A 20660-nucleotide genomic window follows, 5' to 3' on the forward strand; every position below is an offset into this window, starting at 1 on the left:
ATCCAGGGTAGACTCTCACTTGAGAAATCCATGGCCTCTTAGCATATTTCACAAGACTTTTCAGTGTTCAGGATATTGCACAGCCAAGGTGTTTCATGTTATGATGCATCTTTCAACAGCATGAGGTGGAGATGACAAATGCCAAGCTGGTTTTTGTTGCCACTCTGATGATTTTATTTTTCACTGTAGAACATATAACCCATAGTGCTCCAAGCATCAAGTCCGGCTCTTAAATTCAGAATAATGGAGTTTTATGCACTTGGAGGGGGAGAAAATTTTACAGGGTCTGGTTGTTTTCAGAAGTAAAGTTCAGTTAAACACCGCTTCAGCTATGTGACCTTCAGCAAGAACAGGAGCAAACCAGTGGTGCAGTTTAACATGTTCCAGGTATGACTGCAAAGCCCTTTTCTGTGGAATTGAACCGAGCCATTGAAACCCTGAAAGCTTGCATTGCTGTTCTCGGATTTTGTACTGTGTGGCCCTGACAGCAGGGACAGATGGCCTGAATGGCTGCCTGTTACCCAGAGACCAGATTTAAGCTGTTGTTCTCCCAGTGCAGGAGGCAGAGCCAGGATCAAGGTGACATGGCCATTTTGGCCTTTAACTGTTTGTAATCTGATGCCTGTCCACCTCCAGCCTTGAATATAGATGTTTTGAAGAGCTCAGGGCTCTGGTATCCTGACACGAAAGGGTTGTGTCTTCAAAGTAGGCACTCTGCTGTTGTACCTGTGAGCCAAGATACTTTACCCAGACTACACCAGAAAACCCCACTGAAGAAACAGGCAGCAGTATTTTCTTAGAAATATGACAGGTTTTACAACTTTGGACAACTATTCAATTGCAGGGGGCCTTCTGTATAAGATTCTTTTTAGCTTCATTTCCACTTGTTAGCATTCCTTCTACTTTCTGATATATACAGCATACTACCCACTATAGTGCAAGCTGGGTAGCAATCATTCAAAAGGACTTTTCGCTGAATTCTTAGTCTCGCTGTGTAAGTAGTTGTCTTAGGGCACAGTGTGAGATGCTAGATTCTAGAAACAGGTGTTAGACGTCAGACCAGAAGGATTTAAAGGAATGCTCAGGTTCATATAGAGTAGTCGCCTTCTCTAGAATTGGTGTAGGTCTCTCACAAGCAGACCTTTCTGAGCTAGCAGCCTACAAGGTGTACAGCCTGGATTTCTTTGACTGTATGTCAAAGTCTTGTGCCAGTGATGCCTCTGCAATAAGGATAACAGGATAACAGCCCTTCCTATTCCAGACTTTTTTGTCATCCAAGTTCACATTGGGTTCAATCTTAAGGTTAATTTATGGTGTATCACCAGGAGCACCATGGATCACACTGGATATTTTGAGCTAGGTTTGGGGCAAAAGGGGCAAAGGCATGTTTGTATGTTATTTCCCTAATATAACAGAGTGAATGATGAAAGGTATCATATGGACTTGCATGTGGCCTTTCTGTGACTTTCAGGATAAATCACCCTGCTTACAGTGGGACTGTGCAAGTTAGGCTGTTTCACGCAGTTAGAGCAAATGGTAAATTGAGAAGTCCTAAGCATGACAATACAGCTCATTAACTTCTCTGCTTAAGCAGGTTAAAGCTCAAAAGCTACAGAATTCAGAGCTATTTAGATGTGCATTCTTTTAAAATCATCCCTGACTATGACTATTGTCAATATATCAAGATATCGATTCAGACATCGGTATTACAGTGCTAAGCTGAAGCTTGTGAACATTAAGGGTAATTAGTCTCTGTAGTGTCTTCCATAGTTTGGATTAGTACTTTCTCAAATATTTGCTTGTATATTGTATATGCTTGTATATATTTGCAAATATGCATTGGACACTCATCAGTAGTGACTTGATACAAGCGTCCCCTAGTGGTAGTTAACTGGAAAATATCTTTATTATTTTCTAAAGCCATCCAGATTAGGGCAAAGTGTTACTACCTTGTAGCCTTCTCTTCAGAACGCAGAACCGAAATAAGGCTGGGTCTGGACAGAACTGGAATGGGAGACCCAAGTTGCTGCTGTAAGTGCTGATGGTAAACCACTAAGTGGCACTCTTTCACGTGGACCAGAATTTGTAGTACCAGCACAGTCTGGGGTGAGACATTAAGTGGAGAGCCCATCTTCCTTTTAGGAAGTGTAGGGGTTAAATTCCACTCCGAGGTTGTACAATCTGATCTACTTAAAGTTCCCCCTTAATCCAATTTCTGAAACAACTTAACGTCTGTGCCTTGTGTTGTGTAGTGGTCTGCTGCTGCTCAATGGTGGCCTTGCGTCACATGGGGGGGGTTGATGAAAGTAGTTCCCTCATAAGGCATTCTGGGATCCTTTGGGATGAAAGGCGCTGCATGAACTAGGCAAATCACTGTCATTGTCCCCTTTTTTTCCTCAGTGTAACATTTTGCAACATTTTTATTTTCTTGAAAGCAGTAGCTTGGAAGTTATAAGTGACCTATTGTGGTTCACTCGGGCAAGCGCTGGGGTGCCTTGTACTCTCTGGTTTGTTACTTGCCGAGATAAAACTTCATCGCTGACATGTGGTGCATCTGGAAGTGTTTAGGATTGGAAGAGGATTGCAAGCGGCTGATTATAACGAGATGGCAGCCATCCCCTAACCTGCTCCATTACTTACCCTTTGCACTTTTCAACGTGGAATGCCGGGGATAATTAAAATCAGGCTGTTTCAATTTTCATGCATTTCGTATGCTTTCCATAAGAAGAAACAAGGAACCCTTGATGTTGGAAGAAATGAAGACCATGCCTTGCATATCTAAGTTGCAGCTGGTGTTTGCAAAAAAAAATGTAGTGCATCCATCCTCATTGTGTACAGCTGCAAACATCCTGCAACATCTGGGCAGGACAGAAGGTGGCAAAGACCGAGCTGAAATTAATGCAGGTTTCTGTGCATGATGGACTTCAGAACTCGGAGATACAAATGCTTTTATAACAGTTTTCAAAATATCAATTTCTTGATGGCAAATACCAGTTTCACAGTAACCTGTTAAGAGGAACCAATGTCAGCACTGAGTTCAGTTGAAGCATTTACATGGTACACAGATGACAGCTGAGAAGACTTATAAATTTAAAAGTAAAACCTTTAGGTTTCAAGTTTTGTGCTAATTATGAAATTGAGTGTTATAATGACATTTTTCTGTGAAAACGCCATGGGATGTATAATTTTAAACACTTTTTTTTTACATCTTAGAAACTGTTGCAGATGTAAATTCTGGAAATGCTTCACAAGATTCCCATGTGTATCAGACCGCAACAGGCCTGAATTCACCTTTTACCTTTTTAAAAGGTTTTGTTGTGGAATGCACGCTTTGGTGAGGGATTGGGATGGCTTGAGGGTTGATGTACTTTAACACATCTGTGAATCCTGTGTTGGTAATGGTTATCTCAGACTGCAGGTCCCAAGGCTTGTCAACAGCAAAGGCTGCAATCCAAACATATCTAGTTTCAAACTTATTAGACTACAGACGGCATCTTTTTTTTCCTCCTGAATCTGCCCTGTAGCACTGCAGCCCTCTAAATTATTGCCATTCTGTGAATCTGATGTAGACGTCTGCAGCATATCTATATATATATAAAAAAAGAAATTCAGCCAATCAGGAATTTTTGATGCAGTGGAGGACTGAGACCAAGCTCGAAATAAAACATTGATGTGTGCAGTTCCTGCTAGTAGGGCTTTTGTTAAGAGTAGGTGCATCTTTGTGGTTAGCTTGCAGTGTGCGAATTGCTGGAGGGTCTAAAAAAAGTGAGCTTCTAGCAAATGGGGTTTGTATAGCTTGGGCTGATCGTGTGGGGGATATCGGAACCCGTCTCCATCTTAACTTGGCAGCGCACAGCCAGAGCAGAGCTTTGCTTAAGGCTCTTCATTTGAAGCCCAGACTCCCTAGCTTTCAAACACCATTTCTAATAGAAATGTTTTTTAAAAGGGGCTCTCCAAGACAAAGATATCAAATACGTTTTTTCCAAAGAGAAGAATAGAAGCCTTGCTGTAAATTAATAAGCTTTAAAAGCTGTACAGCGCTTACGTCCGAGTTATGATGTTACTTTGTGAAGGTGACCCTAATGGGCATTGATCAGTGAACTAAAGCAGATGGTGCATGTTTTTCCAGAGCTGTAACTTGCTAGTTGTACTCCTTTTCCAATTAGGTTCAGCTTTATAAATGCAATAGCAATCCGGCAATTCACTAGTATCCGAGTATGGGTTTGTTTCCTGCATGTCTTTACCTAATCTCAAAGGCAAATCTGGAAATCAACAGATATTACTTCTGTTCATAACAGGGAGGCTTCAGATTGGTTTTGTGAATATAAGAAGTGTAAAATGTTCTGTTGAATTGGATATGAGCATTTCTACTGATGGATTTACAGCAAACGTGATTCCCCGGGTCAAGCTCTGATATGGAAAATCTTAAGCGGCTTGTAATAATTTGCAATCTAAGATGCTAATTTGAGCCAGAAAGCTCACATTTTTTCAGATGGAGCTGTTAATTCTTTTCCTACTTTGGTATTCCAGTATTCAGGTTCCCCATAAGAAGAGAATTGCTTGTATTGATTCATTTACTTCCACCTTCTTTGGATTTTTTTATCTACTGGATTCGCAAATTTGTATGGAGGGAAAGGGGCATTTTCTTGGTGGGTAGGTGTTATTGCAGTTAACTTTATGCCGAAGCAAGCAGATTGTGTCTTGCATTGACTCCTTGTTTTGCAATGAGGAGTGTTGGCTGTTCTTATTCAAGAATAGGAGGTATGCGTTTGTAATGCAGGACTCCAGTGTCTCATAGTAAAGATGCTCTAAAGTGGAGTTGAGATGTTTCTTGGTGGGGGATAATGGTGTGATGCAGTTGAGTGTTTAATAATAATTTGAAATATATATTAACCCTCATTGGCCTCAAATGAAGCCGGTGAAGCCCTCAGGTTTATGAGAGGAATGTCCTATTGAATTAATATTTTCTGTTGATACCTAATGAAATGGATAATGCTACACATGTTCCCCTATCCCTTGTGTGTGGTTGTAATTCATTCTTATACAGTATCTAAACTTGTATGGGCATTGTATGTACATGAAGGAGATACAGATGCCGGAGTTGTACCAATTCTTCTCCCTTTGTCTTTGATAAATGTTGTACTAACAGGCTTGCTATCAAGTACCTGAAATGATGCATCCCATAGTCTCTAGCTCATTGTTAATGGAGCCCTAATTTCCGCATTGCTGTCCTTGCAGAAGAAAAGCTCTCACTGTGCAATGCCTCCCGTCCCGTTTGACAGCTGAAGTTGGCCCACAGTTTCTGTAGTGTTGACTGTGTGCTTCCCTCTTTGCTCTAAGGTCTTAGAGAGCTGTAGGAACTGGGAAGAGCAGCCTCATCCAGGATCCAAAGCTGTATGGGTACTCAGTTTGCCGCTTTGGTAAGCAGTGATGTCCTTAAGACCCAGCTGTTGAAGAGATGTGAGATGTGCAACAGGATATGTATTGACTGCTGTCTTTCGTCTTGTGCTCGGTGATTTGAGGTTGGGTTATTGTGCTGGGGAAAAAGACAGGATTTTTCCTTCGTTCAGCAGCTGGTTCTCTTGCAGCCTCACAAATCCTGAAAAGTCCAAAGCACAGTCTGAACTATAGTAGAGCCTGTGACTCCTAGTGAGTCTGAAAACCTGGGCTGTCACTGGTGGTGGGGGAAAATGGCTGCTGCTTTTTCTGTACAGATTTATTCCACACTTCTGCAGTTGCTGCTAGTGTTACCCCTGGGACTGCATGTTCTTGCTTTCAGATCTTTTGTTTTTCTTCATCCTTTAAAAATACGTTGTTTAGGACTCATCCGTACAGTAAGCTTTTCTGTACTTGATAGAGCTTTTATGCCATGTCCGTATGGCAAAACTGAAAATTTCAGCTGAAAGAGAAAATAAGGTGGCAGTCATCAGACTTGGAAGCTCACCATCTATTTTGACAAAGTTGTTACCTTTTATGTTACTTTTGCTATCTTTCTTCAGATGTTCTAGTAACAGCTTGTACATTGTGTAAAGCTGTAGAGTGACATAAGGTTCATTTCATGCACTGTGGAAACATTGCCACAGTTCCACATTGAGGTGAAACTAAACCTAACTAAACAGTTACTCCTGCCCCCCCCCATTGCTGTACTGCATTTCCAGCTGTAGCTCACAGCAGTTGAATTGTTTTGACCTGCACGACAGCAAACAAACTGGTGGATTAAAATGTCTTGTGGAGTCTTGTTGCCTCTTTAAAATTAGTACATGTTTTTGAGGTAGCCATAATAGTTCCTTCTGTCATAACTAGAGTTTTTCCTACCTAAAAGCTTGGCTTTCTCCTTTAAAGAGGTGTTTTAAAGTTTCTGGTGCTTTACAGTGGTTAAGCAGAAGCTTCAGAATGACTTCCAGATGAGTCCATCTGCCTAATAAGTGACTGGTCATCTGCATCCCTGCTTGTCTAGACAGGATCTTTTAAACCCTACTTGTGCCCCATTGTTTTATAGGCTTCTTTCTTCTGAGAGGCACATCCAGACCAGTTAAATGTCTTCTTTATTCGATTTTATTGGATGTTTCAAAGATCCCTGCTTAACCTTTTTTCTGTTCTTCAAGCAGCTTATTCTCATTCTCTTCTCACCCTAAGGCTTGTTTTTTCATTTTGGATTTTGAAATCAGCAGTGTTTCATGGTTGAGTTCATGGATATGAACCTTGTGACTGAACACAGGGGAGAAAGAGGAAGTGGCTAGACTGCTCTGCCCCCACCACATGTGAGCCAGTCTGACATGTCACAGGCAGCACTGCCCCCTACCAGAGAATCCGTGCCAGTTAGGGCAGAGACATGTACTTCACTTGCAAGCACCCTGAAACAGTAAGGACTTGGTTGATGATAAGGGGAAGGCGCCTCCTACACCGTGGTGTACCTGGGAACCATACTGACGGATTGTTGTGGCCCAGGGTCCGGTGTGTGCCACCTACTCGTCCATCTACAGCAGCAACCTGATTTTCCTTTAGTGGAATTCAGCAAAGACACCCACACACTCTCAAAATCAAATTAGTGAGGCCCTCTGTTTAAGGTCTTGTTCGGAAGTATGGCACCACAGCGTCATAAGCCATTATACTGGGGCATGGGTTTGGAAATTATTGGTCGACGTATGAGCACAACCTACTGTTCCACCACTGCCACTGACGGCAGCACCCTGGTCTCCACCCCAGTACTGCCCGGGTCTGGCACTGTTTCACTTCAGTTCAACAAATCAGAAGTGCCCCATGAAGGTTCATGTAAACATGGATTAAAATATGAATTGCTATGATTTCACCAACTTTTCATGGTGAAAAAAGGTTTGAAGCCCATTGATGTTATAGCTGATAATGCTCCCAGCTCATCCATCTGACCTGTTTTCCTGGACCTGTGGGTCTTCAGCTTTTCGACTGTGTGATGGTTTTGAATGCCTCTCGCCTGTTTTTCAGGCCCTCTCCCTTGTAGCAAGGTATGTCACTTACCGCACACGGATGTGCTGTAGGTATAGTGTAAATGGGGAACTTGGTTGCTGCGTTGCTTTCCCTTGTTGTGTGTATTTCTAATTTCTCTAATTCTTTTCTCGGATTCAACATCTAAACGCTTGCCAAAGCTGCCCTTAAACCCAGTTGATTTCTGTGAGTTAGTGGGATAGAAAAATAAGACCCAGATGAACTTGTGCAGCATTCCTGCATTTAACTTTTGGAATCATGACAGAACACCAATAAACATATCCGGTAACCAAATTACCAATCAATTACCCAGCATGATTTAAATAAATTAATCTTGTTTGTGTGGAAGTATCAATTAGCGAGAAGTGTCTGAAGGGGCATAAAGTACTCAGTGTGGAATCGATAAGAAACTAATCTGCATTGTCTCGAACCTTAAGGCGTTCTGGAAATGAAAAACATGGCATATTTACCAGTTCAACACTTTCAGTTTTTAATCCATTACAAAATAAACTGTACTGGTGTGGAAAACAATCTCAGAACAGTCAATCATTCCATTTCACAATAAAGAAGACATCTTCATCTTTATTTACTCTATGAATAGGTGCAATTTTCAATAAAATTCATCTTGTGTTGTAATCTTGCATCTTTGCTTTTAATCTGACAGTGGGTGGAAAACCGCAGTACTTTTTTGTGATACTATGGTGTTGGGAATGTTTTTACTGGCTCTTAGCTTAAGGTGCACTGAGATTTTGAATTGCAATTTCGAAATTGTATCTGCAATTTTTTGTTGTTCTATAATTGCGGTTGCAAAGGAATTTCTGTCTCGGTAAAACATTCTCAGTTTTAAAATCTTTATAAAATATGCACATAAATTATAAAATACATTCTGCTAGGAAGTGAACAGAGCTTGTAGAGTTTTTGCAGGGCTGTTTTGTTCTTCAACTGTTCTTGCTGTTTTTATTTCTGTTGGTGACTGTTCTTGATGGTCTTTAGAAAACCGTCCTGTCTATTCATCTGGACATAGTCTTGGAGAAGGAGAATCACAATCTTAATTCTGAAGCAATGCAAGAATGTGGGGGGAATTAACCCCACCCAAGACCCCTCGCGTCTGGGAAAAATTCATCGATATGAGGGAAGCTGATGGTGTGCTACTGCTTGCCAGTTTCATCCGTGGTCCTGTTTCCTGTCTGTTCTCTCCTGGGCTTTCCCCGGGTCTCTCCAGGGGGGAAGAAAACGCAGTCCCAGACAGGACTTTTGTTTGGAATCTTCTAGCTAAAATTCCACTGCCATTTGCCATTGCTTCAGATTCACACTGCTCCCTTTAGGACTCCACCGGAACTAATGCAATCTGTCATTAATCTGTACCAACTGGGGCGCGCTGCTCGCAGGGATTCAGTCTGACATTTCGCTGTTGCTGCACAGATAACCACTCTCAGTGGTCGGGGGTTAAGCACGTCACGTGTCCCATATTTCTATATATATGTTTGTGTGCAAATGTAGATCTCGGTGCTTCTGTCGTTCTGATTTATGTATGCACCATCAAACAGCTGTAACAAATAATCCTGCAGAATGCTAGTTGTATTGACCCCTTCAATCTGGAGCGAGGGCAGTGGCTTAAAATGGGGGAGAGAGAGAAGGAATGCAGTGACAAATGTTAAGATGGGTGACACAGTGGGGTGAGCTAATCCCGTAAAACTCTGTGGTCCCGTGGGTGACCATTAATAATAGCGCTTAAGTCCTTTGTGTTAATTCAGAGAAGTTGACTGAAAAGGTTGTATGTATTCAAAGATGAGATGACGATCCCAAGCTCCCCAGGATGACCCTTAGGTTTTGAAATTTTCTGGGTAAGACCAGTGTCCCAAATACATTTGTTTACCCCACAACTTTTTTTTCGCCTCTGTGTAATCGATGATGAACATTGAAATGTTCCCTTGAAATTTGAGATGTTTTCCTGCGTGCCCAGATTGGCAAATTCGTCTTTTTTTTTTGGTTCTACCCCTTTCCTTTATATAGATTCAGAAGGCTAAAAGGCAGAGTTTAAAATGGAGTCGGATGTTGAAATTTATGGTTGTCAGCTGAGTAGCAGCTATTTAGGGAGAATCTTATGTACAGCAGTTGCTTCACATGATCTTGTGACTGAGAATTAATTGCACAGAATTTTAGAGATCTGGACACCATGCAGTGATTGTAGTGGTTTTTATATATCTTTTATCTTAATTGCGCCGTTTAATTAATTTGATTTGTTTGATACACGCTGTAAAATATTTTTAGAGGTCCATTAAACTAGTTCATACTGCGGACAACCACAGCAGAAGAATATCGCATTTGCAGGTCACAGTAAATTGTAACTCATATTTAGGTAAGATGCAAAATTTGAGGCCTGAGTGAGTCACATCTTCAGTGCTTATCTCTAGATGTACTTGGCTTCAGTTACTTGCATTATAATTTACTGAACTAATAGTTCAATTAGTAGATAGGTGTACTATCTGCTTAATTAAGTAACATTAACATACAGTATATACTGCCAAGTATTTTGCATGTGTTTCACTGGAAAATATTTATTTAAGAAAATGGGTTTTGTGAATTTTGTCATAGCCTAGCAGGGTCCCAGAAAACACTGAGTCATGCGTCTCTCCTGCTGTTGGGGCCGTTACCAAATTGTAAGTAGGCTGACACCTCACCCAATAAACATTAAATTATGGAGGAGAAACGTGATAATATACCACATCATTATTATGGTTAGATGCCTTGTGCCAACATACAGGAAGGACTTGAAGACTTGTATTATGCATTAGAATGAGAAAGCTTAGATCCCAGCAGTACAGAGCCCCATGTTTAAATGTCCAAAATGATGCAATTTCACACTTCAGCAGTCCACCGTTATTGAGTGAACTGGAGGAGTGTTTTTTAGTTGTTGCAAGATTTGTAACTTATTTTGATTATGCCATACATATAGCTCATATCGTAGGAGAAAGGAACAAAAGTTAAAAAATAGTGTTTAGGCTGGTTAAAGAGCTCAAAATAGCCATGTCTGGAACATAGCACCTAGCCTGCTAAGTTAGAGGCTTCTCCGCAAGAGGCAGGTCTTATTTAAACTAATCATATCTCAGCCATGCTTGTAGTTGGTATCTGTGATTGCTCTGGAATTTAGTTCTTGGTGGTTGGAATAAGGCATATTTTAAATTACTGTTTTTAATTGAAATGTGAGTGAAGTTTGCATAATGTTAATAACATAATTTTACAAATACAAGGTCCGTTAAGCCAAAAGAACGCATTTTTAGTGATGCTATACAAAATTGGGTTGTGAAAGTGAAAATCTTCCTGTTTTCTCGGACCGTATCAAGATATTTGTAGGTACTGCAGAACTCATATGCTGGGTAGGTAAAAGGAATGGATGCAGGAAGCTTGTGGAAATTGATGCACACTGCTCCTCTATAGGTAAAATCACAGAATTTAGTATTCAGTGCTATTCCTAACTTGCACAAAAATCTGAAACACTAATAACCATAAAAACCAAAAGAGAAAGCCCAGTGTGTCTTCAAAAGTTAGCCTTGAAAGACTGTCCACAAATAGTTATGTGTTCAGTGCTTATTGTAGTTGTATCATTCATTGGCCACAACTGAGGTCTTGACAGAATTTAATAGAGGATTTAATTACATTTTATAGACTCTGTTAGAATCAGAAGTTGACAATATGCTGACAACAGCCTGATATGCAAGTGTTTTACCAAGAATGTAATGCCTAAAATTTGTTTCTTCCTCCATTTATGAAAAACTTAAAGCCTGTTCAACTAACATTTATTGGAACAAAAATAATAGAGGAAAGGTGTTTGACAGATGAATTTGGATAGGAGAATTCAGAAGTAGTATTTCTCCTTTCACTTCAGGCTGATCAGACGCATATTCAAATTTCAAATGAGGGAAATAAAAAGGGAGCATTTTGTACAGAATTTACAATGTTGAACTGTATGGGGAAGGGGGAATTTTAGTTTGGTTTGTAGATTTCACTCCAGGTATTGACAGTATTGTGTGGCAAGACTCTTTCTGACTCCATAAATACCTATTCAGTTTTGTGTTTCAAATCTGTTTTTATTATGACTCTTCATGTGGTCTTCTTCACTGTCTTGTTCTTTACAGACCTAGGCTGCAAGCACAAAGGAAATTCGCGCAGTCTCAGCCCAACTCGCCCAGCACAACCCCTGTCAAGGTTGTGGAGCCACCGTTACGCCCTCCAGCATCTCAGATCACTGACCTCTCCAAGCGCAAGCCCAAGACTGAGGACTTTCTGACCTTTCTCTGTCTCCGAGGTAGGACTTTGCAGGAAAGGCCTGCTGAGTGCTGTTTGTCTGTTGCTATACAGTGATTATTATGTCTACTGTATTTTGTATAGTTCTATAATACTGTTCTAGTTATTAGAACAATGCCAAACTTTGAGTTAGATTTGTATAGTATGATGCCAGGTAGGGTGTGCGTGTGAGGGGTGTGTCATTTTAGATACGTTTTGCATTTTGAATAAACAAAGGTTTGTTCCACGCTGGAAAGAGAAGAAAAGAAACAATGTTTTGGTGTGCACAACCGTAGAAGGCTCCACAGCCGAAACATTGTTTCTTTTCTTCTTTCTTCAGCGTGGAATAAACCTTTACTTGCGGCCTATGCGTGCTGATATAGCACCCTACGTGAACTACATTTTGATTTATGTTTGGATTCATTTACTGTTAAGGGATATCTGATTTTGAGCAGATTTGTCAGTTATAAAAAATGGGGAAAAAATGAAATATGCACTTCAAGAATCCTAAATCGCAGCACATTTAGTTTTGAATAAACTTATCTGTTAGATACAGCAAATGAGAGAATTGATCTGGGAGGTACGAGTAGAATTTCCTCTACTTGGTCTGTTGCTTCCTGGCTCATCTACTGTGGAGAAGAGGTGGTAAGGGCTGCTACACATCCACTGGATTCAGGGAAACTGAATAGACTTACTGAAACTCTGAGGGTATACAGTACTTTCATTGTTTAGCCTGAAATCTGCCAGAAGAGTCTGAAGAATTAGGACTTAATTATGCTTTTAAAAAGAAACGTTATTGTCCTTGCCATGTTTGTTCAGCTGGTGGAATTGTTTAAACTAAATCACAAGGGACAGAGAGGCCGGTCTCAGGTCAATTAACCAATATCAACTTATAAATAAAGCCATACTTGCTGATCACACTGCAAGGGCTAGTAAACTATAACTGCTGATGTACTATAATGTACAGAAACGCTTGTTTAGAGCAGTGTTGCAAGTAAAATAAGTTCCAGGCCCTGGTTGCCAGCCCTATCGCTGGGTTCTTACAAACCACTGTTTAATTTTAGACAATGATTTTATGATGTTTTTTGAGTTGAGGGAAGCTGCACAGGATGTAAAGAGAGACAAGCCTTCTTTTATCCTCATTTTAAGTACTGTTGTAAATTATTGGTGTTCTCTGAAAAAGATCACCCCGGGAGTTGATCAAGCAAACTTCTGCATAGCTTCTATCGGTGGCCAGATTGTTGACAATTTCTTATCACCTTTAATAGTCTTAATACGATCATCATCACGCACAGGGTCTGAGTCCAGAGCTCTCACAGAAGCACAGATTCTGAGTAAAAGCAGTCCTCAGAGAGTCTGCTTTATGATCGGGTAACAATATAAATGGGTTTTCATCTGTTCTCCAGATACTGCCTCTTTAAAAAAAAAGTGACTTTTGTTTAACTAGAAATCAGTTATCACATGGAAACTGAGTTTAAACACAGGTTCAATATTCTGATAAACACTGTACTTGTTTATCTCAATCCCTGTAGATCGAGAGACAGAAGTAAAGTTTTATTTACGGGTGGGAAAGGCATTGTTTTTATCAGATTTATTTTTTTATTTGCAGTCAGAATGTCCTGAACATGCCATAAATCAGTTAAGATATGCTTGCTGAGCATTTCCTCACAAAACAATTTATGGACCTGAGGTTACAGGAAATGTTCACATGTAATGTTTTCCCAAATTGTGACTGTTTGGTGGACGGTTTTAGGGAGCTGTAGGCGACAGTATGGACGTGTTACTCCTGCAGTTTGAAAGCCGTTTCCCTTATTATTAAGGAACAGCAGAGCCCTTGTGTAAGTTCACTTTACAAGCAGGCAAGGCTCCTGAGAGGCAGTCTGCATGTGATGTCTTCTGGTGCTCAAAATGATGCAGGCAGCACAGTGTTACACGTGTGTACACATACACATGAGCACGAACAATGGTGAATCTGTGGTGATAGCCGAAAAAAGTCTCGGCTTTGGAGGAAAAAAAAACACTTTTTAATTTGCTTTTCCAGAGACATAGATCACATGTCCTTTTTTTTTTACTTTGCAAATAATCACAAGGGAACAAGATGGCACACAAAAGCCTAGAAAGTTGAAAGAAAGATGGCTGTTATATAGTCACAAACCTAATATTTTCTATGAACAATGACAGGCAGTCTTTCACTTTCACCATTTAAAAAACCTATTTGATTTAGGCATGGGCTTGTGTATTTGCTGTGTATACTTACTTTTTCCCTGGGTCTTTTGAAACATGCGGTTTATAACATTTGTTGTACCACTTCTGTACTATAGCATAGGGTGGATTACAGAACTGGGCCAGGGTTGCTCCCTTTTTTTTTATAAAACCTCAAGCCTAATTATACTTAGAAATAAAAACAGCTCATTTTCCAAATTGTGATAAAAGACTCAGTCCCTTAAGGAGCTATTGTTTGAATGTTCTTTCTTGTGGTTTGTTTCATTCTCCTGATGTTGAAGGCTGTGGAATATAAACTCCACTCAACTAACCTCCATTCTATCATCTGAGCACCAGAATTATTTATAGATAATGTCCCCCAACGGAGAGCAGGCACATTTTTTCCCCTGATCTCACGCAGCCTTAATGGAATTTTCGTCCATGGGTTTTGTTCTTTTTATTTGGAACCGTTTCATGTGAACTGGCTTGAGCAGCATAATGTCACTGCTGGCTGGGAGCTCGGGAGGCATGTACAGCTGACCTCAGCATGGCTAGAGGTGTGTGGACAGAAGAAGGCAGTGTTTTATGTTCAGCTTTTCATGTTTCAAAGGGTCTGCTGCCTTTGATTTTCTCCCTAAAGGTCCTGTAGATGGGCATTGAATTCACTGGTTCTCTCCTGTGTGGGTGTCTGTTTACTATCATTTGGCCTGTGTTATGCCCTTTTTAAAAATGAAAAAAAAGTTTCCTGTCCCAAACACTGGAACTTACATGCACCTTTTTTTGTTTTACCACAGTTTCTAAAAACGATCCAGGTAAGTACCTAAATGATAGAGTGGGACTCGTTGACTAAGCCTATTGTGGCTTATTTTTATCTGCCATGGTACCCAAAAATGGCTTGGTCAGAGTCACACTATGGCATAATGCCGAGGACTGCTTGTGAGAAATTGTAAGTTCAGAGTGAAAACTGCTAAAAACCTCCACAACAAACAATTTTTTCCCCCTTCCCTGTCAGTCAGTACTAGATTTGACATCACAACAATTACTTATCTCAACCTGACCTCTTGCCATGGTGTTTCCCACAAGTCTGTAAGCTGTGACTTAAATACCAAGTTTTTTCCCCCGTTTTTGAAAACCTATCTTCGATTCCCTCAAAGTGGGTAACTTTGTGAGCAACAACCGGATTACTAACGGGGGGAAAAAGCCCAATGTTTGTTGCCCTGGATCAGCCTACTTCTTGTTTCTTGGAGCCAAGAAAGAAATGTCTCCCAGAGGGGTTGAAAGTGTAGACGAAAACAGTGTTGGTCCCTCTAACATCCCCTGGCTGCTAGTTGCAGAGCTGGTTTCATGGTCTTCTGGGGTAGAATGGGTTTTAAGGAACGCAGGGTGTGTTCTAGGAGGGGAGTTTTGGTTTCGTTTAAACTCGGAAGGTGCTGTGCTGTCTGCCAGCAAAGCCCCACTGCCATTCTTGCATTCTGAGCTTGTTTCAATGGGAATGTCTTGAAGCCAGTTACAAAGTGGCTGATTTAAACTCAATTAAACTAGCACAAGAGCTCTTACAGGCAAGGAACAGGCTGATTAAATTTGTCTGACTCCCTGGCTGAGGGCAGCCAGGGTTAATGGATTTGCGGAAATTCTAAAAGTTTCTTAAATTCAATTCCTCACTTTGCATCGTTGTTACTGTAAGCACTCTGCTATTGGCTGTACTGATAACCAAACCAGCCACGTGATTGGTGGGACAATGGACAGGGGTTGTCAGTCCTGGAGCCCCACTCCCCTGCTGGTTTTTCACTGCAGCCCATCTTAATGACTGAATTAAAGCCTTAATTGGTCTGACACGTTAGTTGATTGGAATAGTTACAATTACTTTTCTACTCCGAGGTTTGCGATGTTTTTACTCATCAAATTCAGTAGTTAAAAGGTGACCTCCAACATGTTTAAGTACTGCAAAATAGTAGTATTATTAACTCAGTTAAGGGTTCAATTGTGTAGTGTGAGACAATTGTGAGAGACTAGCTGCAACAAAAACTAGCACGTTTGTAGCCTCCAGGTTTTTATATTTAAAACCTAATGGCTCCTAACTTAAAATCTTTGTTAGGAATTGATTTCCCTTTCCCAACTAGTTGGGTTGAGTAATATTAATGGATTCCAAGCTCAATTACAGACAGTAATTCTCAGCATGCTTCTCATCATGTTGAACAGAAGAGCTGCAGTACTCATCTGAGGCAGTGATGCACATGGCTTCAAACAGCAGCCTGTTCCCACAGGTGCTCGGCAGGGGCAGCAACGCTGGTATTCCTGCCACCAGGGGTCTGTTCCCTTACTCCACAGACCAACAGCACCACGGCTTCACCAGGCTGTTGGTTTCACCCCAATAGATATAGAACCTTTCCTCTGCCTGCCGTGGTCTGTAACATGCTTTTAGGTCTGGCTGGTGGAGGGTTTGAGGGTTTGCTAGTCTAACCCATAGAAGGGCAAGTATGACACTTGGTAAAAATGGGAGCACAAATCAGTGCGATCTTAATGCCATTTGGAATCTCTGTAGTGAGAGAGATATTAGGGACAGTTTTATGGTACAGGGGGTTAACTGGCAGTTTTTTTAAAGTGTTACCCTTTTGGCTTGACTAGAGCTGACAGGCCCTGCTCTCATTGAGCCAGATGCTTTGTTGCGAGTCAGCCTGTATCACTGTCATAAATCCCCCTCCATATTCCTGGTGAAAGGAGGGTGGATTATGAGATGCCATGAACTAGCAAGCCTGTCAAATTATTTTTCACTCAGGTTCTCCTGGGGCCTGCAATAAACAAATCGGAAAGAACTGGAGCCTTATTTTGGGTCTGAAACATTTATAGGACTTGACTGCTGGGCAGTTCTAGGTTCCCAACCTTGACACGTTTCCCAACAAAACAAACAGCCCAGCTCTTTTGCACAGTAGCTTTAAACAAGGGCCACAAGAGAGACGAACGCATTCTGTTTTACCAGCCTGTTGCCGTAGTAATGACTGGTGCGGTGCCTATTTTGTATTGCCCTTTGACCTTTTCTGCACTACATGCGAACCTTCCCCATGATGTAAGTGAAGTAATTTTCTCAATTAGAATTTTTTAATTGTGAATAGATGTGTGAACAATTGGATTTGAAGTTTCTTGTCTGAGAACTTCACTTACTGTCCTCCTTTGTCTTGTCCATCCTATCGTAACTATAAATATTCAAATAACATGAACAGGCAGTAGAATTGAATAATGGTGCATTTTACAGAAGAACACTGATCTTCAGTGATGTATGGGTGATTTGGATAAACGTTTGACATTTACCATACCACTAATGCTATGGAGCAGTATCTTACATTAGAAGTTCTAAGCTTTGCCATGTTTAAATTTAGTGAAGAAATGTTTGCTTTGCTTTAAGTGCCTTCTGCTCCTGCAATGATGACAGTGGTAGTCATTAATCAAATTGCTGGGACTTTGGTGTGGTGTATTATGAATAAGTGTCAGGATTGTCTTATTGTCTTTGAGTTTGGCACTACGGACTGCTGTGCTCACAAAAGGAGGGTAATTCTTATTTATTTTTTATTTGTGTAAAAAGGGCTTCATTGTAAAACTGTGATCCACGAAGCTAGGTGTCAGACTTTCAGTAAACATCTTGGCTTGCCATTTTCAGCAGGAAAGCAGTCGTTGTTGACATTAACTTCAATGCTCAGAAGCCTAACCTGTGAGTTTTTTCTCATGTTTACAATGGTGCTTCAGTAAAATTATTTACAGAAGTTATCCATTAATGTCATGAATGTCATCTAGTATTTGACAAGCATAGACACTGAGCAATTTCAATGACCATTTCTGAGTTCTGTCCTTGTTAATCATGAATCTAATTCTAGTTCTACTGTACATTTAATTACAGGCTGCTCTACCTGGCACTATGAAGGTTAGTTGCCTTTATAAACTTTTACATAGTGCTTAGATTAGACATTAGATCTCTAACTGCATATTAAAGTAGTAGAAATTAACATTTTCGCATCTTTTTTTGTGAAGACCAGCAGCTTGCTTAGTTATGTCTAATCTCATGTGAGGTACCATTTAATAAACATTTGTAGTTAGTAGTGACTCAGAATTGGTATATAGCGGTACATAATGTTTTTTAGTTTTAAAACATGTAGTTTCTTAGTTTTTGAGATCCATAATTGTAATACAGGAAGAAGGCAATTATAGACTGGATATCTGGTTTCAAAACAGTCTTTGGAATATCTGTGCAGCAATAAAATTACACCAGTTAACGAAGGCCAAGAAGTGTTATTTAAGCATGTTTCAGAGTGAGCTAGTGCACTAGTGTTTGCACTTTCACAGGTTGATACAGGTCTTCACAGAGCCGCAGAAATGATTATGACCACTAACTCACACTTTTGATTGGACAAGTTGGCGGCTCATGAAGCGAGGCATAGTCTTTTAAAGGGATATCCCAATGGTCTTGTGTTATAACATACATGAGCCAGTCAGATATCACTTATGATAGGGAGGAACTGTTGAACTCCGTTACAAAATAAAATGCTCTTTGTCTTGTGGTTTGTACATTGCTTATAGCACTGGTCACTGATAATGAGGTTTTCTTTTCAATCACAATCATTTAGTCACAGAAAACACTTAGAGGGAGAAGTCTGACTTGCAAGCAGAACCAGATCAAAACCCAAGTCACAGCTGTTGCTTATATAGAAGTGTTAGATTGTTTTCCTGAAGGTGTAATGGTTGTTGTTGTTGTTGTATGGAGAATGTGGGTGTGTATAACAGGGTTTCCACCACAGCTGATGAATTAATGTTAATTAATGTTCTCCCCAAGAAAGGACAGCTGATCTCTCCTTTAACCCCAAAGACATTATTCCGTGAAGAATGAAGTAACGTGTAAATGCTTTTACATTTCGATTGGGTGTTTAACACTAATTTGATTATACCAAGCATCAACACCTGTGGGTATAAAATGAAATATAGAAAAGTTCAAAAAGAAATTGAATGAATTGCCTAGGGCAGTTGCTTAGTGTTATATCTACATTCTTAGTTAATCCTGTTGAAAAGACTGCACTTCAAGACCCCAGCTGCATGATGAAACATTGTCATATATAGCTATTCATTGCGGTCATAAAGATTGTTGCGCAGTTTATTGGCTAATGTATTAAAATGAATAACATTTTGCTAAACTATATGCACGATACCACTTTGAAGTTTGAAGTTCCACCTCTAGCAAAGGTATTCAAGATGCAGGGTTCTAACATCTGTCTACAGCAGAGTTTCAAAGTAAGTGCTTTGAAATTGTGCTTTTCCTGTGGTGGTGTTGTGCTATCTATTAGGTCTGATCTTCCACACTGTGTGTGAATCTTACTTCCAGGAACCTTCCTTCATATGTATAAAGTCAGTTTGGAAGTGGGCACTCATATGGGTAGAGCTTAAAAATGAAATAAAGTAACTCTAGAACAGCAGTTTTCCCATTCGATTTTACTGCCTTCTTTCTTAATTAGTTAGCATCTGTTTGCAATATTACTTGACATTTCTTGTCTAATATATTTAATTTACAGGGCTTATTTTCAAAGCTCCTGTTGATACAAGGCATGTGTTAATAAAGTGAATGTTTAATAGCGTAAATCAGCAGAGCCTGCCATAAAATGAGTGTAGCATACAAAGGCATAGCAATTTAGTGACTTAAAAGGTCTTTGATTAAGAAAATAAATCACACATTTAGGACTAAGAAATGCACTTTTGAAGGCGTGTGGAGATTTATGGACTTACAGTTCTGAAGGGTTGTCGGTAGAAAGCAAAAAATGGTGCGTGGATTGTTGCCGCTACTGTCAGTTACAGTCTTGCTTGTCCTCCCCTCTCAGGCTCGTCTGCGTTGCCTAGCAATATGGCGTATTTTGGAAGCTCTCAAGATGAAGAGGATCTGGAAGAGGAGGAGGAGGATTATGAGGATGTGAAACCAGCTGCCAGTGTAGCATCTACGTCCTGCCACTCTACTCCCAGGAAGAGCAAACTACAGGGCAAACATGCCCACAACGGACACGGTATGATGGGGTTCCTGTCTGCCTGCGAGACACTGTCTTCAGGGTTGTTGTTTTTTTTGTGTTTTGCATTGCGGTAGGGTGTGGGAATTCCTGCTGCAAAAAAAATCCTGTTGCACCAGCGCGTCCAGTAAATCTCTGCTTAACGTTATTAAGTTGAAATATTGTCATTTGAAAAAAAAAATGATTTGCTCCCACCCCAATGTTGAGCGCCCTGCTCAGACGAATGGTAAAATCACAACTCTGGCTGAGTAGGTAGTGTCATCTCTTCAGTTCAGCTACGCAGACTGAACATGCCGTACTCATCTTCGATTTTTAAATCGACAAAGTTTTGCAAAACATGGCTGTCCTCATTAGGTTCGGCTGATTTAACTTTTTTTTTCCTGCAGGAACACATCACCCTGCTGCAGCATAGTCCATGGGAATATTAAATCTGAGCGTCGTTTTAAACAACGTGTCCATGACTTAATTTGTAGACTTGCTGTGCCAGTTTTCTTTTTCCTGATCTCATCAGGGGAGTAAACCATGTCGCTGATGGACTTGTCAGCCTCAAAGTCTTTTGAAGTATTGTCCGCCTTAGCGTCGGAAGTGAATGAGAAATAAAGTGTGAAGTAACTGAGCAACTGCTATAAAATTCTTGCATTTTTTTCTTACACCGTTTAAAGGTTAAGGTTTTCTTCCAGG

General features: G+C 40.4%; 1 protein-coding gene across 1 annotated transcript in view; it reads left to right on the forward strand.

Moving 5' to 3' along the window:
- The window catches only part of jarid2a (jumonji and AT-rich interaction domain containing 2a), a 140740-nt gene that overhangs the window by 81256 nt on the left and 38824 nt on the right, over positions 1-20660 (forward strand). The window contains exons 4-6 of the mRNA XM_069194957.1: positions 11598-11767; positions 17837-17860; positions 19800-19979. Coding sequence (XP_069051058.1) covers positions 11598-11767; positions 17837-17860; positions 19800-19979 — 374 coding nt within the window. The remainder of the gene's footprint in view (positions 1-11597; positions 11768-17836; positions 17861-19799; positions 19980-20660) is intronic.

The sequence above is a fragment of the Lepisosteus oculatus genome, chromosome 10 (genome assembly GCF_040954835.1).
Source record: "Lepisosteus oculatus isolate fLepOcu1 chromosome 10, fLepOcu1.hap2, whole genome shotgun sequence".
Taxonomy (NCBI): domain Eukaryota; kingdom Metazoa; phylum Chordata; class Actinopteri; order Semionotiformes; family Lepisosteidae; genus Lepisosteus; species Lepisosteus oculatus.